This window comes from Microtus oregoni, unplaced genomic scaffold, assembly GCF_018167655.1.
Source record: "Microtus oregoni isolate MIOR12 unplaced genomic scaffold, Mior012 000021F_ref0000039, whole genome shotgun sequence".
Taxonomy (NCBI): Eukaryota; Metazoa; Chordata; class Mammalia; order Rodentia; family Cricetidae; genus Microtus; species Microtus oregoni.
In genome coordinates, this window is record NW_024543080.1 from 7441115 (window position 1) to 7467235 (window position 26121).

The 26121-nt window shown below is 40.5% G+C and overlaps 1 protein-coding gene across 1 annotated transcript; it reads right to left on the reverse strand.

Moving 5' to 3' along the window:
- Positions 1-1458: 1458 nt before the first annotated feature.
- Positions 1459-22005, reverse strand: Afm (afamin). The gene is made up of 15 exons (XM_041671511.1): positions 21879-22005; positions 19203-19239; positions 18864-18996; positions 17899-18110; positions 16928-17060; positions 16209-16306; positions 15470-15599; positions 10732-10946; positions 9006-9138; positions 7046-7143; positions 6073-6205; positions 4678-4907; positions 3560-3692; positions 2342-2399; positions 1459-1591 (listed from the first exon to the last, which is right to left on the reverse strand). Exons 1-14 carry the CDS (start codon positions 21964-21966, stop codon positions 2352-2354), a joined length of 1821 nt encoding a protein of 606 aa, XP_041527445.1. The 5' UTR covers positions 21967-22005; the 3' UTR covers positions 1459-1591; positions 2342-2351.
- Positions 22006-26121: the final 4116 nt, after the last annotated feature.

Genomic DNA, 26121 nt, shown 5'->3' on the forward strand with positions numbered 1-26121 from the left:
CTAAGTATTAACAGCTCCAGAAGAACAGAACTTTTGGTGTGGGACACAGAGAAAACCCTCTAACCACTGCTGACATTGTAAAAGTTCCCCAGGCTCTCTGCATAAGAGATTACTGAAAGCTTTCTAAAGTGTGTTTATTTATTGCATGTGTTTGCAAGCACATGTGTATGGAGGGCAGAGACCGACTTGTGAGAGTTGGCTTCCTCGCTGCCATCCCGGTCCCAGGCTTCTAACTGAGGTCATTGGGCCTTTACTGTAAGAGTCATATTGCTGTCCTGGATAAAAGGTTTTTAATGTACACAACATGGCTGTACCTATGATGTGACATTCACAATATTGTTCTACAAGCAGAAGACACAAGCCTTGGTTCTTTATGTCACTGACTAGCTGTACCATTGAGCAGATTAGTTCCCCAAACCTCAGGTCTCTGTATAACTGGAATTAAATTATGTACTCAGAGATTTGTTACAACTAAAGGGGGTAATGAAAGCACTTGGAGCAGGGTTCTGTGCATCCTATAGACTGGCTGTGAGCAGTACTCACAGTGTGCTGTCATGGGTTCATGCCCTCGGCTCCCCCGTTCCTTCTCTCAGTGGCATCAGAAGGACCCAGAAACTCTTTCCCCACATAGGGAAGAGTTCTGACCTTCAAAGTAAGGCAAGGTCAGCACTGTAAAAAGATGCTGACAAGATAACTGAGTCATGACAATTTAGTCGTGTGTGTGTGTGTGTGTGTGTGTGTGTGTGTATAAAAGCACGTATTTACAAAGACACAAGTACACCTCTGTACTCAAGCATGAGGAGACTAGAAGTCATTCTCGGGTACCATTCCTTAGAATTTGTCCACAATTTCTTTAAGACCGGTTGGATAACCAGGGGACTCAAGGGACCTGCCTGTCTCTCCCCTCCCCAGGGTTGGGATTAAAAGTGCATACCAACATGGTAACTTTTTATGTGAGTTCTGGGGATCAGATTCAGGTCCCTGTGATTGTACAGAGAGATGGCTAGACTCAGTTGTCAACTTAACATACCTGAGAAGAGAAACTCTCAACTGAGAATTTGTGCCCAGCTGGCCTCTGGACATGTCTATTAGGCACTTTCTGGATTGGTAATTGTTGTAGAAGGACCCAGAACACTGTGGGTGGTCTGATTATTTGAAACATGGACCTGGGCTCTATAATAAAGGTAACTGAATATGAGCCTGGGAGTAACACAGTAAGACCGTTCCTGCATGACTACTTCAATTCCTGCCTCCAGGCTCCTGTCTCTATTAGTTCCTGCCTTGACTTCCCTTGATGAAGGACTTTTAAGGTAAAATAAGCCTTTTCTTTCCCAAGTCACTTCCTGTCTTCGGTGTCTGTCACAGTAACAGGAACCAAACTAGGACATGAAGCAATCACTTTGCCGACTGCAACACAACCGATTAATTTTGTGATCAGGTTGATAGATGACATTGGTCTGACAGGTGCCGTGATGCTTTTATTTTATTGCTTTTTGTAGTAACATGATCCAAGTAAGGGTTATAGAATCTTCTATTCCATTCTTCTTCAGAGCTGAACCTCGTAATGGGATGGAGAGGGAACGTGTACCAGCTGAAAAGAAAAAAATATATATATACATATATATATATATATATATATATATATATATATATATACAGTGAAAGAATCCGAACTCAGGCAATAGTCATATATTTAATAAGAAAGGAGCATCCTTTATGAATATTCTTTGAAATCACAAACATGTGTTTGTTTACAAGGCTCTCTGTTGAGATGTTAACCACGCCTCAGCACAACAATTTTCAATGAGACTCTCAAAGGAGACTTTTGGAAGGTTACAGAGGTTGTCTGTCTAGTTCTTCCTGAGAAGTTGACACTTTTCTGCCCCTTCCCCACCTTAGCCCTTTGAGACTCTGTTCCTCTACAGTCCTGGCTAGCCTGGAGCTCACTGTGTAGCCCAGGCCAGCCTAGAACTTGCAGCCATCCTATTGTCTGAGCATCCCAAGAGCTGTGATTACAGGAATGTGTTGCCTCACCAGGGTTACCTTTCCAGGGACTCAACTGTCTCTCTTTTCGGATTCAGACAAAAGAATGCAGAAAAGCAGAGACTTGGGGGCCTTTGGGTTATTCAGAACCTGAACAGTCCTGGCATGATGCAGTATTCCTGCCCTGAAAATAAGAATTGTCATCTAGAGAAACGCACGAGGATCTGAACTGGCTACTATAAGCTCCTTAGTGTATGGACTAAGTCAGAAACAGATGTTTGACACACTGGAAGGAATAAGCCATGGAAGCCAAGTATCACATCAAGCTTTAATATTTGAATGAGATAGAAATGTTTACCTCTGGTGTTTTATCTTTTTTTATTAGCAGCTCCACTTTCATTACCAATATTTGAGCCCTGGGAGGGAAAAAAAAAAGAGATAAAATCATAGGAAGAAAAGTTTGAGATAGTCGTGTTTAGGGAAGCACACTTATCTGAATTTTGAATGAAGATATAAATCATGCACACACAAGAAGGGGGAGGGGGAAGGAAGACAGAGAGAAAACATTCTTCGAGTAACCTTGAGTAAAGACACTGAAGTCTTTTTATGTCCTACAAATGAATTCATCTATCTTTTTAGACAGCCCTTAAGGATGCACTTGGGCAAATGCTAGATAGAGGTCAGTGTCCTCTAAAGAAACAATATTTTAGCAAACGCATAATTTTTTTAAATTTAATTGATATTTTTCTTTTACTTTTAATCAACTTTTTACTTATATAGATCATAATTTTATTGTGTTTTCAAAGATTAAGTCAGTCAGCAAAGTAGAAGACTCTCAAGCAGGATGAAATATGTGTCTAAGATGTGTGTCTACAAGTGTTCATGAGTGTGCATGTGTGTGCATGAGCATGCATGAGTGCACATAGCTGCAAAATACACCAGGAGCTGCTGGGAAAGAAATAATAAGAAAGAAAGTTAAAGATTTCATCTCATGCTCCCCAGAGTCACCAGCTGGGGCTGACACTCTCAGGTACTAGGGTTTCACCATGGCAGGTTCTGCAGATGCCACAGTAGTAAGAGGAGCAGAACCAGCTCCCTGATCTCCCCAACTTCCTTACCCTCAACTCTCCAAATGATGTCAACTGAGTGACCTTGGAAAGATCCAGAAAGAGCAAGCAGCCACCTTAAAAGCCTTCCTTTCCTAGTACCATTGCCCTTCTCCTTTCCCAGCTGGCAATGAATTCCTTGGCAAGTCATTTTGACTCCATTTTACTGATGACAAGAGAGGGTTGAGGAGTTAGAAGCAATGGTGTAAGTCTAGCACAGGTATTTACAGAGGACGGATGCAATTTTGTCTAAATATACAGAAACGACGGCAAGGATGGGAACCAAGTTTGCCTGACGGTTTTGTTACACTGGAGTTCCTACTGTGGACATCTAAACTTCAGTTTGGTGATAACTGCTCTCAAACCCAAGGGTCTCAGACTTGACAGAGAAGAGCAAGAACCAGTAGGAAATTCTATTTTGTTCATCCTTCCTGAAACACCAATAGAATTTCAGTGGGAAAAGAGCAAACCTCTGAACGGAAGCAAGCTTCAGGCTCCTGCACGTCGCTGCACTTCTCCCGGGTGGCACTGAACTTTGTGAACAAACACAGACGCTCCTCAGCCGTGATCTCTGGCATCCACTTCACTAAGTTGATGATAAACCTGTGCTCACAGACACCCAACAGAATCAGTCAATGACTCCTCTCTGCAACCCTGCTTCTTCCAAGTGTTCGTTATAGAAACACACATGTCCTAGGTTCAAATTCATGAGTGTAAAAGTTCAAAAATTCCATTTCTGCAAGGGTCTTATGGAACTTTCTTCCTAATTCATAGAATGGACTCTTGGGAAACTATATAGTCACAAACAAAAAAAAGTGGACCTTATTGAACATAGTAGATCTGCTAGAAGATTCATGTCTATATCAATTCCCTTCCCTCAGCTAATGCTGTTTCTATTACACTTGGTCCAGATAAGTGTCTGCATCCAAAATCAGTGGTCTTTATTCTTGGCATTTAAACAGTACCTGAGAGAATAAAAGGAAAATCCCTGCCCCTTTGTGTCTCTCCTGTTTTAAAACACTGAAATTCTCAAGACAAAACTCCTTATCATGGGAGATGGTGAAGTAGCTCATTGGGTAAAGGTGCCTGCCACCATGGCAGACAAGCTGAGTTCTGTCCCAGGACCCACAGGACGGAAGGAGAAAAATCAACCACTCCAAGCTGTCCTCTGACCTCTCAACTTGTGTACGTGGTGGTGCGTGAGGTGGCATGTGCTCATTCGTGTGTGCACGCATGCATACACAAATTACTAAATAAATATACTAACATTTTTAAGTATTCACATCTTCCTCTCCTAAAAGGAAAAAGAATCCACTTCATTTGCACCTGTCCGGTAGCTCTCTGGCTCACTGCCTGACCCTTCTTTCCAAATCCCAGCCTGGTGGAAAGACGCTCCAAATTTCCAGTAAGAGAAGAAGAAAGCTAGATGTTTATAAACAATAGTAGCAAATACGCCATTTTGTTTTGTGGCTAGGAGACTAAACGGTTTGTTGCACAACACAAATTGGATCAGCCCAGCCTTCGTACGAATGTTTCTGAGTCAGATATACCTTCGGGGTGCAGGAAGGGGCTGCGAGGGAGTTCGTACCTGTGTTTCTTACTCTGAAAGTCCTCGTCCTCCTTATGAGCTTGACACCAGTCTGCACGCAAAGCTGGTATAAGCGCAGAGACCGATGGGAGCGCATAGGTGGTATCTGCTTCCAGATGCAAAAAGCAATGCCTTCTGAAGGCGAAGTCGGCGCTGCAGCAGTGGTCCACAGCGGGATTGATAGTTCGATTTTCATTGACGCCACATAAATCTCCGAGAACTAATTCTGCCTATACCCGTGAGAAGTGGAATGCGGATATGATTTAAAAACTCCAAGGACACTTAAAAAACTACATATGGGTAGATGAACAGCTAGTACTGAAATCACTGGCAACCTTGCTTAGGAAAACATGGGTACTCGCGAGACTATGCCGTTGTACTGTGTTGCAAGAATTGAAAGGCTAAATGGTAATACTACAGAAATTCAACCTATAGCAATTAAATACCCACAGATTAATTTTTTCAAGTTATATACACAAAGTTTCTACTGTGTAGAGGGACTCTTGAACAGCCACTTCAAAGTGACAAGCAAACATGGTTTCTGGGTATATTCCCCTCCTGGGTACTCTCCGCCCCATTCCGAAAAGACTAGGCACAAAGCAGCATTTTTTTTCTGAACTCTTCCTTTGGGGGCAAATTGCAAACACTGTAACACTATTTAAAATGGTAGGGTTTCTTGTTTGGGGTGTAGTGCAGAGGTAGCCTGCCTAGCATATATAAGAACTAAAAGAAGAATCCTTGAAAACAACTTAGAACCTTCTCTTCTGATATTCAGGAATTCAAATGGTGGACCAAAAAAGAAAGTGATCTTTCTTACTTGGACAACGTTGAAAACAACAGAGAAGAGTAGAGATCTCATATTAATCAACGAGGAAGGAGCAGGTAAGAAAAGTCAAGTACCAAATCTGCAATCCCAGCACCCAAGGGTCAGAGGCAGGAGGATCACCACAACTTGGGAGCAGCCTGGTCTAATTAGTAAATTCTAGGCTGGCTAAGACTTGACAGGAGATTGTCTCAAAAACAGGAACAGATAATAGACAGAACCCCAGTAGACATGTTAATGTGGATGGGAGTGAAATCTCGTTGGCCCCTCCTCCAGACCTACAAGCAGTTGACATCTGGGGAGAGAGGAAGAATTAGTCTTCCCCAGGGGTGAGTCCCCTTAATTAGTTAACTTACGAAAAATGATCAAACCTAGAAGCATTGCATCCAAGTAACACTGAACAGACTCGTCAGGTTTTATTTATACATTTATCCTTGTGTATGTGTGTGAAACAACAATAATTAAAGAAAAAGAGGTCATGAATTTGAAAGGGAGTGGGGGGCAATGGTGTAGAGACACTTTAAGAACCACAAACTACAAAAAGAAGAATCAGGTACATGGGCCATACTCACCAAGTCATCAACGCAGGAAAACTCTTCACTTAGGGTGCAGCAGGTTGTCAACGTGGCCATCATTCCCTCACTGAGGGAGTTCAGTTCTTCCATGGAGAGCTGGGGAGCTATCTTGGTGAACTTGACAAGGTAACTGAAAGAAAACACACCGTTTTGGTTCTGGATGATGGCAGATAACTGTTCTTCCTCAAATAGCTACTGCACTCCAGATCAACCAAACCCATGAGAGATAGGAACATTCAACACCAAAATATTGTGATTCCCCAGGCCGTATAGAACATCCTGGGCAGTAATGGCCTTGGCCAGCAAGTAAAGTTCTTGAAATAGGTTGTGTTGATAAATAATAGGTGTTGTTTGTTTAAGTAAAAAATCTAAAAGGAGCATTTGGCAAACGTGTTAGGAACAAGATAAAGACAGCTAAGGACCTGAAGTGGACTGAGGTTGACATCATAGCTAAGAACAACTTTACAGGAATAATGAAATCACGCTTGAATTGAAGAGGCTGAACTTTAACAAATCCAATGCTAGCATGATCATTATTTTTAAAACTAAATGAATTGCATATTATTCTTGAATTCTCATAAAAGCACCAAAAGGGTAAATATTACAATGCTAAGCAAATCCACTGATAATTCCGTTATTCTAAGCTAATCATTGGTTTCCCAGAAAACAGTAGCCACCTGAAGTTTTATCCATTCTCCTCTCACACAGGACAGAATCCAGGAATCCTGATTTGAAGGGGAGAAATCTAAGTTCACAGATACTAAAGCGTTACAGGAACACTGTGTCTAGAATCTAACATTTCTTTCATTTGTGGCCTCATTTCTGCTCAAGGACTCACATAAAGACTCAGTGTGAATTCTTGAGTTTTATGTTCTTGTTCCTTCTCGGAGTTGATGAATTGCATAACTGAAGGACTGACCTAATATTCTATATTCGAAAGAGTGTTAGCCCAGTGATGCAGGAAACCTACTGGAGTTTCAAGGCGTCCTTATCCAGCTCCTGGAAGTGTTTGCATTCTTGTTGAACCATTGCAACGCTTTTCTTGGTCGTCTCATTGAATTTATCCTCCTGGAAATTAAAAGCTATCATCATTGCAAGCATTTCATCTAAAACTGGACCAAGTGGCAGGTCAGCTTGTTTACAGATTACATCCAAACTCTAATTACTATGTACTTTTCACCAAACAGAAAGAATTTTAGCTATTCAATCACAGGTAAATGATTCAAATATCTCATCCTTTTTAGAGATTTAGGAATTACATGGCAAAATTTGAATTTTATCTTGGCAATATCTGTTCTTGATCCTCATCTGTGAGCGGCCAGAGAAATTGTTCTCTGCATCATTAGTAAAGGAATGTAGCTTGTGGACGTAATCAGCTTTCTGAGGGTGACCCAGCTAACAACTTTGCTGTTGAAGATTGTAGGTGTCTTTGTCTACATTTGTGTCTTTTCCTGTCACCTAGGTTTAACGTTTAAAGCCTCCCATAGTTGTCTTCAATTATATGGACATTTTTTGTCACGGCATAAATTGAGCATTTTCATGGGGGTATGAGAGAGAACCGCACTGCAACCCGTGGACACAGGGAGACAAATGTGTCTCCACTGAAAAGTGAGAATTTCCTGGTACCGTGATTCATCCTCAGATGAGCAGCAGAATAGCTTGCTAATGATGGTGTCAGAGCATAAAGGACAATTCTAAAAAACTTTTTTCTTAAAAAAATAAAATAAAACTTTTTTCTTATTACATTGCCTAGATTTAAATGATTATACACTGATTTTCACAGTATGTGGAAGAAAAATATAAAATAAAACAAAAGTAGTATATAACAAAGGAATTGTGAAAAATTGCCAGATACTTCTTTAATATATGGAGTTATATTTTATAAGTATATGAAGAGAAATGGAAAGTTATTCCTTTCAAAATGAAAACAAGAAACAAACAAAAACAAATTTTTATATAAAATTTAAACTAATATATCAAAACTTAAATGAATTTTTTAGCTGAAAATTTCATAAACTTTTGATCATATCCACTTGTTTTCTTTTTTTTCTTTTAATTTTTTTTCATATCCACTTTTTGTATAGGAAATTTTTGATATAATTTTTAAAATCAAGCAAATACCTAAAACACAACCACTTTTTGCACATGAATCTATGACGTCAGATCTGCATGTGAAATGCGGGCAACGGCGATGCTGAAGCAAACACACGCAGGCAGTGCTCTGCGACTCAACTCGGGGGGGAAAAATCTTCTAGAAGTTAACAGCAGTTTATGTCAAATGGTTTTAAAAGTCTGCATATTTTGACCCCGTTACCCCCTCAACTGATGCTCTATCCTACAAATATTCAGGGAAATGCGGACTAGATTCCCCTCTACGAATCACGTGCAGAACTGCAGACACGCTCCAAACATGCCAGGGCCCACACACCGCGGGAGAGCAGGTGGACAGTGAGTGCGCATCTTTACGACAGAGCACCAAGCTTAGGGAGGGAAAGGTTTTCTATGCTGGGAGCTGGGAGGCGATGCTCCCTGGGACCTGTGCAGGGAACACAGCCACTTTACCACTTGAATTGAGCCCCACACTGCTATTTCATACACTGACATTCTGGGCAGAAGAATAAATCTCTGTTGTTTAAGTCGCTAGCTGTTTGGCCACAAGAGGAAACAAATATAGCACCGTGTAGTATAAAATGGAAAGTTTCCTGTTATACTAACAGGTCCAAGCATTTTCCAAGAAATGTACTTTTTCGATATTATTTAAGACATATGAAAATACAAAAAAAAGAAATATGAAAGAAAATATTTAGCACAATATAATAATAATTCTACAGAACATATATTGTATATGTATTGTATAATTATAATCAGAAAGTTTTAATAAAAAATGATCCCTATTTTTGGATTTTGGAATCTATATCAACGGGACCTACTGCATCACGGTAGCAACTTGCTGGGTTTTCTCTGCTGCAACAATCTTCCAGGAGATCCTTGTACACTTTAGCAATTCTTAGAAGCTCTGTTGTAGAAAAGTCAGTATGTCTCCTGGAGTATTCATGAAGAAACCTGCGCAAAACATTTATTATATTAGAACTCACAGAAAGAACAAAAGACTCAACTCTGCTTTCAATGAATCTAGTAAGATCTAATACCATGTCTGCTGTCAAAGCTAAATCTGGTTAGCCAGGCGATGGTGGCGCACGCCTTTAATCCCAGCACTTGGGAGGCAGAGGCAGGTAGATCTCTGTGAGTTCAAGACCAGCCTAGTCTACAGAGCTAGTTCCAGGACAGGCTCCAAAGCCACAGAGAAACCCTGTCTCAAAAAAACCAAAAAAAAAAAAAAAAGCTAATTCTGGAATTTAATCTGTTCATAGAACATTTTACACAAATTATTTCTGTAATATATTGCAGACTAACATTTTTTCCTTGTCAGAGAGGATAAAATTGTTGGAATTATTTAAAAATAACTCTTAGAATAACTCAACACATGATACTGTTGTATCAAAACTATGTCGTGTCTGAAGGATTCTAAGTCAATGGACCACAGAGAAGTGTGAACACCTGTGTTGAGTTGCTCTGCTGCTCACAATAGCTAAGAGATGGAGCCACAAGCAGATGAATAAGAAAATATGATACATACACAATGGCATTTCTTCATCCATAAGGAAAAATTAAAATCATGACATTTGCAGGGAATAGGGGGAACTGAGGATCATTATTGTAAGAGAAATTAGCTTGACTCAAAAGGACAAACACTGTGTGCTGTGTGCTTCTGTAAATACAGAATCTAGATTTAAATGTGTGTGTGTGTGTGTGTGTGTGTGTGTGTGTGTGTGGAGAGAGAGAGAGAGAGAGAGAGAGAGAGAGAGAAAGAGAGAGAGAGAGAGAGGTAACTAGAAGAGTTCAACAGAGGTCAATGAGATTCATATGATTTAAAAGCAGAAGGAGAAGGATTGTGGGGGAAGACGGTGGGCAGAAAATGGAGGTCAGACGATACAGGAAGAGGCGATGGAAGAATGGGATGAATAGGAACCAAGTACAGGGACATATAAATATGAACATTCCTGAATGAAAACCACCACTTTGCACTGACTTTAAAAATCAATACTAACAGCAAATAAAGTAGATAGTTTAACTTGCCCTAGTGACAAATAAGATTCAGATTTAGTCCTGTGGCTTACAGTCCACTAATCTTCCCCTTAGGAACTGTGGGGTGACATTGCTGGACAGTCTAGCCTATGACTTCCTAAGACCAGAAACCTTGGGTCAATTCCTTGCTCTGTTGGTTTTACCTGTGAAACTTGAACAAGCCACTTAACTCCATCATTTCGCATTTTGCTCATTCAAAACACCAGGGGCAATGGTACTTATTCTATCAATTCAATCAAATGTAAATTTTAGAATTAAAATGAATAGTCTGAATTATTTAGATATTTAGCCTATTGCATGACACATATAAAGCATTCAGTAAACATTAGCCATCACTGCAATATCATTGTTGTTCTAACTGAACAGTGTAACTAATTGCAAACCATGATCTTTATAAATTGTTTTATGACAGTGAATTACATGGTATCTAATCCCTCCACCCAAATTAGCCAGAATAGAAATGTGATAATTTTGTTTGCCTTCTAAACTTTCAATAGAGAGTTATAGTACTCAGTAAAGAAGCTGTCCTGGTTAGAATCTCGTTCTTGACATATATTTTCGTCATCAGTAAATCTGAGATCTCTGGTAGATAAGTCATCTGGTTTCTCTTCTTTGTTTGTGTTGATGACGCAGGCTTCACGTTCTGTTGTTTCCTTTCCACAGCACTCTTTGATTTTGTTCAAGATGAAATCTTGTTTTGAACAAATATGTTTCATGACCTGGCTCTGCATGGAATAAGGACAAGAGAAGTTTTGACACTCAGATGTTCTTCCAGACTGGCTTCTTCTTCGTAAAAGAATGGCTGTTTAAGAAAGCCAACCCTAAACATCACATTAGTACCCACCCTATCAACAGAACCAATCATTACTATAACGGTAGCACCCATCCATCAACGGATTAGATAAAAAATATTCACATAAATTCTACACTGGCTTAATATTCATGAAGTTTCACATTAGTGCAACACTTTTCTTCCCTTAGGATTTTAGGTCTTATAATCATAAAAAAGTGGTGGTGGGGGCTCTATCATAAACTTACATTCATTGTTAAGTATTAGTATTTTAAGTACTTTCTCCCCACTTCTCTGACACATTGAAATCTTTACTTCTTTAAAATAACTGTATTTATCTACTGAGTCCTAGGGAAGTAGGGACACATGCCTGTCATGGCACACACATAGAAGACAGAGGACAATTTGTGGACGTTGGTTCTTTCCACCATATGCGTCCTAGGGACAAAACTCAGATTCTTGGCCTTAAAAGCAAGTATCTTTACCCACTGACAGCTCATTGGTCTTACTGGTACCTTATCTTCTAATATTGCTGTGCCCCATGAGAGTTGTCTGTGCTTTCTGTGGTGGCCACTGAGGTCAAAGCAACACATCTCATCTAATCTAGTTCTCTTGGGAACTAAAACTATCTTTCCAAGGATGTGGCAAAACCCACAGATATTTGATGAGTGAATGAAATATTGGTTTGGGGACTAGAGGGCTAGATCAGAGGTTAAGAACATGGACTGATCTTGCAGAGGACCCAGGCTCTGTTCCTAGCAACCACATGGTGGCTCATAGCTGCCTGTTACTCCAGTTCCAGAGGATCGAAAGCCCCCTGGGTTATGTAAGCACTTGCACAAATGTGGTACGCATATATGCATGCAAGCACATGCACACACACATACACACACACACACATAAAATAAATCTTTTTAATGAAGGAGAGGATCTTAAAAGGAAAGGCAAATCAACTATAGTCTTACAAGGGGACAAAGGAGAAGCTAGAATAGGAGGATTCAATGAAGAGGAGGGTGAAGGGCAGAAAGAGAAAGATGGAAGAGAGGAAAAAATATGGGAAGAGACAACTAAGACTAAAGACCTATTGAAAAATCCATGTGACACCAACTACTACAGAAGTATCCTAAAATTTATACAGGAATGAAAGGGATTTAAATGGGGCTACCATACAACAAGGGAGAAAATGCCCCAACTAGACATCTTAGGCTAACAAGTAAAACCCCAGTAATATGAACGGGTTACATCTTGTTGAATTGTTGGCCAAAGGTGTTCCAAAGATCTCCCCCAAACCTAGGCTATTGTCAGTTCTGTGGGTTGCTTTCCACGGCCATATTCCTGAAGACACCATTTACTTCTGCCATTGAGCATGGCGAAATCTAGCTAGTGCCCAGCTGGATTCACCCCTGCTGACTGGTATTCATGGTGCTGGAAGGTACTGTGAACTCTACCAGGAGAGAAACGCAACCATCAATATCACCCAGTTACAAAGCCCGTAACTACAGAAGTCACCTGACTGCAGGATACACTGGTACAACAGTAGCACAGATGATATGCAAGCAACCAACCACTTTTTATTGGATTTAAGGCCCCCTCCATGAGACGGAGCCCAACCTGACACTACTAAAGTGACCTGTATCACCAATAATAAAACACAGAGACAGATGTTGGAGCTCAAGCTGAAGATCAGAAAAGCAAGCAGCCAAGACACTAGGGAGCTCTTACCTCTACAAAAGCTTCAGACTGAAAGAGAGTGAGTTCCCATCTCATCCTACCTTATATTCCTCTCTAGTTCTGGGATTAAAAGTGTGCACCACCACCACCTGGCCTCTATGGCTAACTAGTGTGGCTGCTCGGATTAAGGGTGTGTGCCACCAATGCCTGACATGTATGGCTGACTTTGCACTCTGATCTTCAGGCAAGCTTTATTCATTAAAATAGAAATAATGTGACCAAGAACCTGAGACTAGACAGGCCATGAGCCTAGAGGAAAACCTGCAACTATATTTGTTTTGGTAAAAATGAATATAGCATTGAAATGACTCCTAATGGCCTATTGTTATACCCGTAGGTCAGTGCACCATAGTCAACTCCCTTGCAATAGTTGGCAAATACACAAACTCACTACTGGCCAACGTGCAGAGAGTGGGAGACTTTGGAACACTGGCTCCTGAATGGGATGTCCTTATCAGATCCTTCCTCTCAAGGTTTATGGTTCTGTGTGGAAGAGGAAATAGGAAAACTATAAGAGCCAAAGGCGGTAAATGACTCCAAGAAAACAGAGACTTCCAGACCTAGGTAGGGAAAGGGAGCACAAAGTCCCAGCCCTAACCAAAAAGCTTTTGCAACTCATACTTTCTGGGAGAGAGAAAATCAGTTTTCTCCAGTGAAGTGTCACCGGGTGAATCAATCACACTCCAGAGCACACTCTGTGCTCAGGAGTGGCTGTTAGTCAACACAAAACGAACTCCATGTGTGCATGCACGCGTGTGTGTGTGCATGTGTGCATGCACGTGTGTGTGTGTGTGCATGCATGTGTGTGTGTGTGTATCCATGTGTGTATGGGTGGGTGTGTATATATCAGTGTGTGTGCCTTTTATTTTGTTTTCGTATTGCCTTTTGGCTTCTTTTGTTTGTTTGTTTGTTTGTTTTTGTTTATTTCTGAGAGAAATAAAGAACATAAAGTTGGATGGGTCCGGAGGTGGTGAAGATCAGGTTGGGGGAAGGGAAAGAATGTGACCAAACTATATTGTCTGAGAAAAGAATTGAACAGATTGTCTTTGTCACACAGGACTAATTTTCAAAGCCAATGGCTCCCAATCCCCTCTCCAGACTCCCTGCACCTTCAAACTATCCCACACTCTCTGGGCACTTCAGGTCTCCTGATTGAACTCAATATATCCCCCTATCTGGATGCTTCCGGTGGACTGAGGACAAAGAACAAGATGAGTTCCAAGGCCAAGGTGAGAATGAAATAGGAGCTGATACCACATTTCCAGTGTTCATATCTCATCTGAAGCCAATATTGTTCTAGGCAAAGCACGTTTTAAGTTCCTGAGAATTTATTTCTATTTTCAGTGAATGACAATTTAATTTCTTCCATTTCTCCATAAAGACATTAAAGAGGAGGAAATTTGAAATACAATATGATCCCTTAATTTCAACTACAAGCCATAAAAATTTAAATTATTATACTAATTTAGTATATTAGATTTAACATTATTAAACCCACATTTCCATAAACAACCAAATGCTACAAGAATAAATTACGAGTGACATCCCTTTAATTGGGTTACATTTGAGAATAAAATAATTTGGGAGGACATTTTCTGTCTCCTACTTAATTTAAAGCAGATATTTCCCAAATCCTAAAATTGAAATTATTTAAATAGTTAAAGCTTTCACAACAAAGCTTAATTTTAACTAGGAAGAAATTTGTAGGTTTTGTTTTAGTTTTTAAATTTTTTCCAACTTAATATTTTTATTGATTATTTGGGAATTCCATACAATGCACACCTATTACACCCTCCCACCCTTGTTTCCCCCATAAAGCGGGGGGGGGGGGATAAAAATAGCCCAGTGGATCCTGGTCAAACTCCCACTGGCCAGCCCCTTAAAGACAACTGAGTCCTTATACACCTCCCCTGAAAAGGGGAAGAGGTGGGGAGTTACATTTCAGCCAGAGGGCTGGAGAGATGGCTCAGTGATCAAGCACTCTCCTTGTGAGCATAAGGACATGTGTTTAAGCCCCAGGGCACACACTTTAAATATGTGTATTTTTAATGAGATTATGTTGCCTTTAAAGTGTGTGAACAATTCCAACTCTACAGCAATATGTTTACTGGTATATTCCTTAAAAAAAAACACACTTTAAGGGGTACCAGATGCTGCTGGGGTGGTGATGTGGGATTTCCCTCTGCATGCTGTGAATACCATTGGTTAATAAGGAAGCTGTCTGGGGCCTGTGATAGGACAGAGCCAAGCTAGGCGGGGAAAACTAAACTGAATGCTGGGAGAAAGGAGGCAGAGTCAAGGAGAAACCATGTAGCCACACTGGAGACAGACACCAAAACTTTACCCAATTAGCCACAGCCTCGTGGTAATACACACCTTAATAGAAATGGGTTAAATTAAGATGGAAGAGCTAACTGATGAGAAGCTAGAGCTACTGGGCCACACGTGATTCAATTAATAGAGTTTCTTTGTGGTTATTTTGAGTCTGAGCAGCTGGGAAGGAACAAGTAGCCTCCTACAACAGGGTGGGTACAAGAATTGGGGAGATGTTGGTCAAAACAAAATTTTGTATCTATAGGAGAAATAATTTCAGAAATTCTACAGTAGATTGTGCATCACAATATTGCACTGAATGTCATAGCTATGAGTAATTTCATGTGATAATTAGAATATAAAGTTAAAATAACTATTATAATCAGTTTCTTGTCTTCTTTGATAGAAATTTACCTGTCTTCGGACACACTGCACAACATCCCCTTCACAGCACTCATCATACATGGAAGAAACATCTTCTAAGATAGAAGAAAGGTCCTTAAATCCAATCTTGGGGAACTTTTTACTGAATGCAGCAGTGTTTCTGGAAAGATCATTGATAGGCCACTAAGATCATTTGATAGCCAACAGATGAAGAAGAAGGTCCTTTCTTATGTAACACAAATTGTATAAGTATCAAAGACAATTGATATAATGATTTTTGCACAGATGCTCTTATCAAATTGCTGATGGTATTGTTATAGTCTCTATGGTCTCTTGGCAAGTTGAAGGCTGGGCATTTTGCCACCTCCACCCCCAATTCTCGATTCCAACTATAAATGACATGAGAAAGTCTCTGTCCCATATTTACTACAGTCAAACATACCATGTGAGCTGATGGCAGATGTAGAAAAAATATCGCACACTCTATAGCATGTGAACTCATGGCATTTACAGAAAAAAATCACACACACTTCCCAAAATGCATCTCAGAACAACTTCCTTTCCCTTGGCAACCTCTCAACCCTATATCTTTTCTCATTTTACCTTAAAGACCTTGTTTTGAGCTATCTATGTAGGCTCATCATTCCCAAACCCTTAAGACCCAGGAAGTTTACAAAAAAACCTCATCAGCTATTTAATAGAAACAACAACAACCAAAAAATTGTGTGCCACAAGCAAGAAAATACGAGACACACAGTACGAAACTCACATAGAATTTAAGACTTTGGGTCCAAATTTTCTAAGGGCTCCACAAACATTTTCTTGGTAAGAAGAGGATGCTTTTAAATATTGTGTGATAGGAGTTGCCTGAAAGATAATGAAAATTCTGTTGAAATTAGAGCCAAATCTCACTTTTTTCATAGTTTCTAATTACATGTAAATCAACAACTCTAGAAAATTTCCAGCTACAGAAAACACTTGGAGTTTTATCCTAGTAAATTTCCACGTTGAGAGAAATGTGTATCTTAAAATGTGGATTTTAATGGCACATTAAAAGTGGAGAGCTAGTGTTCCTGATGATAGCATTGCACTTGGTAAGAGAAGGCTTGTTGCAGCCTGTCCCCTGAACATGGCTGCCACTACTGGCATGATTCCATCTTGTGAATAAAGCCAAAAGAAAGTTTGTCATGGACAAGAGGCACCATGTCAGCATTTACCCTGGACATTCCCACACTTGGGCTTTATGCCAATTTATAAGGAAAACAAAACCCAAAGTGGAACCCTGGCAATCGGTGAAAGTCTCTCATAGGCTTCGGGTAAATGGTGCACTCTATCAGTGGGTGACCAATGAACTTACCATCAGTGAGTGTGGTAAGATAACACTGAATATGGCAGACATACTTTCTGTAATGTTTAGTTTTAAGTAAAGATCTGGAGCTGTGGCGTTGGTCATTTTCATCCCCTTGATGAAACAAGCGTGGTACCCACCTTGGCCTGAAAGCAAGTGGCTTTCTCCTGCTCCTCACAACACGTGGCCGCCGCCTCCTCGAACCGAGCAGCCACAGTTAGAAGAACAGGGGAGAAGACAAAGGGGTTTCTCCTGGCAACCTCATACATATAGCTATAAAACACAAAGGTTTTTAAAAGAGAGAAGGGAAAGGGAGAAGGAGAAGGATGATTGACAAGGAAAAGGAAGGGGTGGGGAGAAGAAGGCAAGAAAAACGAGTTGTAAAAATGAAGGGAAGGTTAAGAAAGGCCAACTATTGCCGGAAAGTTCAGTGAAAAGCAGTGTGACCAAGTCACCAGAACCAGCCGTTTCCAGCCCTCGGCCTCAGAGCTGCTAACTCCAACTTAAGGAAGGCTTTGGCAGTTCTCATCCTGAGCACTGAGCTGTGTGTATTCTCCTCTCCTCCCTCCTTCTGACATGGGAAGCCTGCCTCGCTACCATATTAAAGAACAATAGCCGTCTAAACACGCCACATCCAGGATTCAAGGACCATACCTCCTTAAATTCAAACAAACTTGTGATTGTTTCAAAGCACAATAACTTTACAAAAAAAAAACTTTCCTTCTGCAATCATTATTGCAAAGAAATTAAGTCTTCCCAAGGTAAAACATACAACTGCTTTTGGGAAGAAAATGCTTCCATCCTCATGTGTCTGAGCTGTTAAATGCTGTGTCTATACCTCTGTGCTGAGGGTCATAGCATCAGAGGATTGAGGGCGCTAACGTAAGAGTCCTAAGAGCAGGGTCTATGGCTACAGTCTCACTGAGTACAGATACCAACACATTAAGCATTGAATAATGACCTCATAAATTAGTCTATTCCTCAATGAATCCAGACATGCAAAAATAGAGAAAAGCAGAAGATGGTTGGAAAATAAGAATTTAAAACTAAAAAAGAAAATAGATAATAAGAACAATACTACAAATCCTTTTGATACCAAAATTAAACTTACAGATTTAGAAAAGATCCACTGTTGTTTTTGTAAGCTTGGCATTTCTCTTCTGGATCCAGAGTAGGGAAAGGGGGCAGAAAGCCTGTGTTAGCTTTTTTGTTGTAGAAGAAACAGAGGCTCCTTGCAAGGCTGGTTTTACTGCAGCAGTGAGAACAATTGTACTTCTGTGGCAGTCCTTCCGCAGCACAGATCATGTCCTGGATGACCTCATTCTGCACAGCAGAGGAGATGACAACGTTCTGTCCTGGCAAAGCTTTTCCACCTCCTGAGGAGGCTCAGGGGACGCAAAGGACAGCGCTGTCTTTGGGGTAAATGCTATCGTTTCAACGATTATCTACAGAATGGTTTTATCTATGGCCTTGGGCGATCATCCCACACTTTAAGAAACTTCATCCTGTAGCAAGCATCCTGGTCCTATTTCTTCAATGCTTACATTTCAGTTCTAGAATAGACATCACCATGTGCTCCTTAAGCTTGTTGAAAGTGGTCTCTGGGAATGAGGAGGCTCTCCCTTGTCTCAGCTTCAAGCATATTTATTTCAAGTGTCCTCTAAAATTCCCTATTTGGGACAGGCTGGCTACCTAATTCTGTGACAGGAAGAAAGGAGACCACAAATGCCTAAGGATATTAACCACACTGTGCTCTTCCTCATAGAGGTTATCGTTGTTCATCCCATGATATAAAATTCCCGCAGTGGGATGAGAAGCCAGATGCTCATTCATGGAGAAGCCAGATGCTCTGATGTCCTGCAAAACTCATTTTCAGGACTGCTGGCCCAGTCATTTCTCTTGAGTGTTTCAAGCATCCAGTCTAATAATGTCACTTTTGTTTGTTCTCTGCATTGGGGCTGTTCTGGCCACTTCTCCTAGCTATCGTAAGCCCACTCCACTACACAGGAAACTCTATGTGTCTAGAGCACCATTCTCAGACCTTGTTTGGATAAGAATCCCACGCAGTTTACTTACTGCTGTTTTTGAACACTCCGGAAGTGTCCCATCAGCCAAGCACCTATCCCTGTAAGCCATCATGGCTTTCACCAGCATATCCACCTCATCAAAGGATGCTTCCTGTACATACTGGGCAACCGTGATGATGGTCCTGCAACAGTCCACGGAGGACACACAGTGATCTTCTGCAGAATTTCTAGCTAGGTCTAAAAATAGCTCATAGAAATGGATAATGTATTTACTCTTGATACAGCTGCCATTTAATTCAATTATCTTTGAGAAGCATTTGCCTTCCTAGCATGTGTCAGACAACAGTAGAGCAAGCCCCATAACCAAAGGGAATCCAGAGCAACTCACAGGTATGCTGTGTTCTCCTCGATGAATTTCTGGATAGCTTCGAAGGGATTTGAAAAGCAAGAATAGTTAGGTTATTCCATATTCTTATATTTTAACACTTTTCCAATAAATGTATTTACAGGTTATTCAAGTGTGAAACTATAAAAGACTTATGGGCCGGACGGTGGTGGCGCACACCTTTAATCCCAGCACTTGGGAGGCAGAGGCAGGTGGATCTCTGTGAGTTCAAGGCCAGCCTGGTCTACAAGAGCTAGTTCCGGGACAGGCACCAAAGCTACAGAGAAACCCTGTCTCGAAAAACCAATAAATAAATAAATAAAATAAAAGACTTATGGTAGGAAAATTTTAACATGTTTAATAAGGAATGTAGAAGTCATACACATACACACACACACAGCAAATATGAAACCTAATCACAGCTGAGTATGTATTCAGGAAATATAAAGTGAATTTTTTTATTTAAACTAAAACTGAGCAGATTTTAGATTTTCCAGTAGTGGTTTGCTATTTCCATCTCATGTGTCTATCGTTTATATATCATTTACAAGAGGAGTCACATGAAGATTAGTGGATCAGTAATGTCATCAAAGCAAGGTATAGCAATATGCTTGGTGGCAGCCAGGGTAATTTTTAGTGCTAGTCATGTGATCGCTAGCTTTGCCCAAAATCACAGATTCCTTCTCAAATCACAAAATATTTATGTTTTCCACATAGACTACATTTTACGGTGCTTGTCTTTTATAAAATATTGTTCTTGGCACTAGGAAACAATCAACAATGATCAATAAAGACACCTTTCTTTAACCTCAGTTTCCTGTGCACTCACATGACTGAAACACAATTTAGAATATAAATATTCATCGTGAATGCTTTGTAATCCTTAAGGAAAGGACCAGAAAAGATTTAGGAGGAGTACCACATGAATTAAGACTGTAAAAGTATTTTAAAAATCACAAAATCATTCTGGGAGAGTAAGATTCCCAGTATTTTTTTTCTTTTTTCATTTATTTATTTATTAATTTTTTGATTTTTCGAGACAGGGTTTCTCCATAGCTTTTTGGTTCCTGTCCTGGAACTAGCTCTTGTAGACCAGGCTGGCCTCGAACTCACAGAGATCCGCCTGCCTGGGCCTCCCGAGTTCTGGGATTAAAGGCGTGCGCCACCACCGCCCGGCTCCCAGTCTTAAATGTAGAGAAAACATGTGAGCAAAAACACAACAGCAGGAAACCTCGAGACATATTTGGAGAAACACAATCCATTTCATAAGAAGAATGAGGTCTCTTTTAGAGTTTAAATTATGAGGATCTTGCATGAATACCAAGAAATGTGGGCTTCCATTGTAGCCCACTGAGATCTTTATATGAGATAGAAATATGATCATGTTTATACATTAAACACCAGGCAATGAAGCATCCTATGTGCTGGACCCTCCCTCAGTGTCCAAGAAATGGAAAGTGATCAGAACTACTGGTCAAGTAGGAAGAAGGAAGAATAATTGGATGGAATATAATTGTAGGATCATTAGGGGACTATAACGATTGTTCTATTGAAAAAAACAGCAGGGCCTGAGTTTTGCTGGGAGTAATAAAAAGGAAAGAAAACATAGTTATAAAACCCATTAAATAGACAAAAGTAGCAGGATCTGAAATGGGCTGTTATGTGGAAAAAGAAGAGGAGGACCTCAAGAACTGGCATCTCATCAAGCCTGTGACTGCCCTCACTACCAGGTACCTCGTGGGTTTGTCTAGTAGGATACGACACAGGACCACTGCGATCTGCTAGATGTTTTGTGCAAATTACATTCATTTTTTAAATTTATTTTCTGAAATTATAATATTATTAAATCATTCCCCCTCCCAATCTTCCCATTTACCCCTTCTTGTTCTATTTCAAATTTATGGCCTATTTTTCATTAATCAGTGTTACATACATTATATATAATATAGAAATATACTTTCAATACATATATATATATAACCTGCTCAGCCCATACAGTTCCTACTTAATTCGATATGTATGTATGTTTTCTGGACTGACAAAAAGCAAATTACATTCATGTACACAAGATAGAGGAATGTATCTTTCTGGCCAGAAATATTTAAGAAGACCTTCCTTTGGATAAAAAATTTCAAAGTTTCCCCATTTGGACATAAAACAATTTGAAAATCACCCTTTCCTCGAGATTGGCATCTCCTTGCATAGTCTATTGCTGTAGGTGTGTAACAGAGAGCCGAAGGAGGGAGCAGGAAGGGTCTCATATACCCTGAAGGTATTTGCCATCTAGTTGGGAGACATGCTGGACAGCCAAATATTTTTTAAAGATTGTATGCAAGTTTTTATATATGTGTATGTGTATATACTGGCTGTATCTATTGTTCTTCTGTTAGAATAAATATACCTGGCACAAGAAATTATTTTGAAGTCCAAATTATATATAAAGACACTTTCTATCCTATATAAATTGCTGTCCATTTTTGAGTCCAAACACCCTGCAGACTGGATAATATGAAATAAAAATGAAAATCTGTATGTTGTTTAAAATTACTGACCAGTATACATACATAAAGAAAAGAGAGAGAAAACTAAAACCACAAGTAGTTAAAAATTTAAAAGGCCAAGGAAAAGTAATTCCCCCAATGTAGTCTTTCCCTAATGATATACAAGATAATTCCTTACCTACATCCTGAGGCTTTGTGGGAAGGACTAGGGATTCAGTCAAAGAGAACAAGAAAAAAATAAAGCCTATAAATTTTAAATGTTTCATGTTCAAGAAAAAAAAGCCACACACAGGAGATAATGTGACTGTGGCAAAATCAACTTTTTATCGTATTCTTTGACCTTACAGTTGTTAAAAAGTAACCTAGCTAATCTATGTCTGAAATGCAGAGACTTTTTTGTCATGGCGCAAATTTCTTGCTAATTATTAACAAGGGGAAAATTATGCTATGTTTAACTCGTAGAAAATTTTTCTCGAGTTGCCAAAAGAAAAACAAAAAAGTCCTCGGGTGAAAGAGGAAAAGAGGAGCTAACACATTAAAAAGGAAACACACTGTAAAAGCATTAAGTTTCTGGGGCCTTGAAGGTGGCCCGGTCCATAAAGTGCTTGTCTGGAAGTAAGAAAACCTGAGTTTAGTCTCCAGAACTTGCGCAACTCAGACATGCTAGTGTATACTTCTAATCACCCAATGCCGAAGAGTATAGGTGAGCAGGTCCCCGAGACTCTGCTGCCAGCCAGTCTACACCATTTGATGGTGTTCAAGCCACTGAGAGACTCTAACACACACACACACACGTACACACACACACACATGTACACACACACATACACACACACATGTACACATACAGTGGACAACTGAGAACCAAAACCAGAAGTTGTCCTCTGGTTTCCACGGGAATACACAAATGTACAGGTGCACACACACACACACACACACACACACACACACACAAACGGCTGCACTGTGCAACTCACAGAGACAAGCAAAGCATAGTTTCACTTGTAATAAAAAAAATTAAAGTAATATATTTACTAAATCTTTAAAAACAGAACAAAGACAGCACTGAAAACATAGAATTCTGGAACTATATAGAGAAAAAAGTGCTCATATATCCAAAGCTTTTAGAAAACAAGTTTTTTAGTAATGACTTATAATCTTTTTTTCATTACCCAAGTATTAAAATTATGGATATTTATTTTTTTATTTTTTTTATTTTCATGAGAGAATTAATATGAACTTTATTTTATTAGACTCTTGGGTTACTTGGTTTTCATATTGTGGGGGAATAATCTAAAACCAACAGACTTTCCACAAACATCCAGATATGCGATCCAGATGTGTATTCCAGATGTTCATTTCAGATGTTCAACCCAGATGTGTGAACCAGATGGTCAATCCAGATGTGTGAACCAGATGTTCATTCCAGATGTGCGAGCCAGATGTGCATCCCAGATGTTCATTTCAGATGTTCAACCCAGTTGTGTGAACCAGATGTGCGATCCAGATGTTCGATCCAGATGTGCGATCCAGATGTTCATACCAGATGTGTGAACCAGATATTCAATCCAGATGTGCGAACCAGATGTTCATTCCAGATGTTCATCCCGGATGTGCGAACCGGATGTTCAATCCAGATGTTCGATCCAGATGTGCGACCCATATGTTCATTCCAGATGTGCGATCCAGATGTTCATTCCAGATGTGCAATCCAGATGTTTATTTCAGATGTGTGAACCCGATGTTCATTCCAGATGTGCGACCCAGATGTTCGATCCAGATGCGCAAACCAGATGTTCATTCCAGATGTGCAACCCAGATGTTTATTCCAGATGTGCAATCCAGATGTTTATTCCAGATGTGCGAACCAGATGTTCATTTCAGATGTGCAATCCAGATGTTCATTTCAGATGTGCAATCCAGATGTTCATTCCAGATGTGTGAACCAGATGTTCGTTCCGGATGTGCGATCCAGATGTTCATTCCAGATGTGCGAACCAGATGTTCATTCCAGATGTGCGATCCAGATGTTCATTCCAGATGTGCGAACCAGATGTTCATTCCAGATGTGCGATCCAGATGTTCGTTCCAGATGTGCGATCCAGATGTTCATTCCAGATGTGTGATCCAGATGTTCAATCCAGATGTGTGAACCAGATGTTTGTTCCGGATGCGCGATCCAGATGTTCATTCCAGATGTGCGATCCAGATGTGCGACCCAGATGTTCATTCCAGAAGTTTATTCCAGATGTTTATTCCAGATGTTCATTCCAGATGTGCGATCCAGATGTTCGATCCAGATGTGTGAACCGGATTCTCATTCCAGATGTGCGATCCAGATGTTCATTCCGGATGTGCAATATATGTATATACATACAGTTTCTTTTTCCATTTATTCTTTTCTCCATTCTTTCTATTTCCAAAGCCTCCTAGTGTAGTAATACGAGCGGCGGGGCTGCATCCCAGGCACCCGGCCGCCTGCATGGCTAGCTTTACCTGAAATAATTACACGGAAACTGTATTCTTTTAAACACCGCTTGGCCCATTATATCTAGCCTTTTCTTGGCTAACTCTCGCACCTATACTAGCCCATTTCTTATAATGTATGTAGCCCACGAGCTGGCTTACCAGGAATGATCTTAACCTGCGTCTGCCTGGAGTGGGAGAATCATGGCGACTCCCTGACTCAGCTTCTTTCTCCCAGCATTCTATTCTGTTTACTCCTCCCACCTATGTTTTAACCTATGAGGGCCAAGCAATTTCTTTATTGCTTAACCAATGAAATCAACAGATTGATATATGACACTCCCCCATCACTCCTAGTCTTCCTTTTTCTCTCCTGATCCTCTGTTTTTTTTTCTTTTTTTCCTCCCAGCCTCCCATTTCCCTCCCCCTCCTCCCATTTCTCTCCCCCTCCCCCACTCCTCTCCCCCTCCCTCTCCAGTCCAAAGAGCAGTCAGGGTTCCCTGCCCTGTGGAAAGTCCAAGGTCCTCCCCCTCCATCCTGGTCTAGGAAGGTGAACATCCAAACTGGCTAGGCTCCCACAGAGCCAGAACATGAAATAGGATCAAAACCCAGTGCCATATTCCTTGGCTTCTCATCAGCCCTCATTGTCCGCCATGTTCAGAGAGTCCAGTTTTATCCCATGCTTTTTCAGTCACAGTCCAGCTGGCCTTGGTGAGCTCCCAATAGATCAATGGGTGATCTCAGTGGGTGGGTGCACCCCTCATGGTCCTGACTTCCTTGCTCATCTTCTCCCTCCTTCTGCTCCTCATTGGGACCTTAGGAGCTCAGTCCCCTGCTCAGTCCTATTTATTTGCTATTATATATGCACAATTTACTTATTTTCCTGTTATATATAACATGCCCTTTCTTCTAGGGATACATGATAATCACAGGGTCATTTTGGAGTATAGATTAACTTGGTTAGGAAAACTTGGCAATTAAATAAGAACTAGAAAGATAGATAGACCTATGATAATGACACTTAATATAACTGTTGATCAATACAGAAGGAGGAGGGGAGGCTCTAGTCAGTTCTCCTCTCTGATTTCTCCCAGATGTGAGTGCTCTCTGGAGGGGCTCCACTCTGGAGGACTGGAAACTGCACAGAGGACTCCGTGATGTGAGCTTCCATAGGTCATCACCCAGAGCAGGTGGCCCGTGATGACGCAGCTGTTTGGGATCTGCCATTTCCAGTAAGTAATCTTTTACCCATGTAGTCGCTAAACAGTATACTCACTGGGTTCCCCGGGTTCCTGACAGAATCCCTGCTTTGGTTTGTCACTGGCTCCCTTTCTGGGGTGAGGTCTCCCCAGAAAATTTAACAAACCTCTCTTGGTGGTTTGTTCTTATTTCACTACGTGGTTGTCTTCTTGTCTCTGGCCACTTTTTCCTTGAGTTCATTTGTCTAAGCACCGTGGTCCCTGCACTCCCTTGGTCCCATTTGTATGGAGCATCTGCTCTCGCCTCTTTGTTCCCAGTCTCCATGAGCTCTTCTAAGTGAAGTAAGTCCCACAAACAGCATGTAGCTGGCTCCCTTTGAGATCCAGCCATTCAGCCTGTACTTTTTAGGTTGACTGTCATCTATTGACGCTGAAGGTAATTATTGTAAGGTAAGAACACTCTATTGCTGTTTCATTCACTGTTTTCTGGCGGGTTTGTGAATACTTCGTTTCTTGTTTGTCTTCGTTTGTGATCTGGTGGCTTTCTGAAATACTACGTTTTCAATCATTCTTAGCTTTTGTGACTACAGTAAAGGTTCTGGTTTTGTGATCTTCTTTTATTTAAGGAAATTCAATAGTGACTGAATCCCTGTTTGTGTCTTTGGTGATGTAATCATTCCTTAATTCTCCCAAATCCTTGTGTTCCTCATTGTTACTGTGCAATCAAGGAAGATGCCACTACCTTAGACTGTCAAG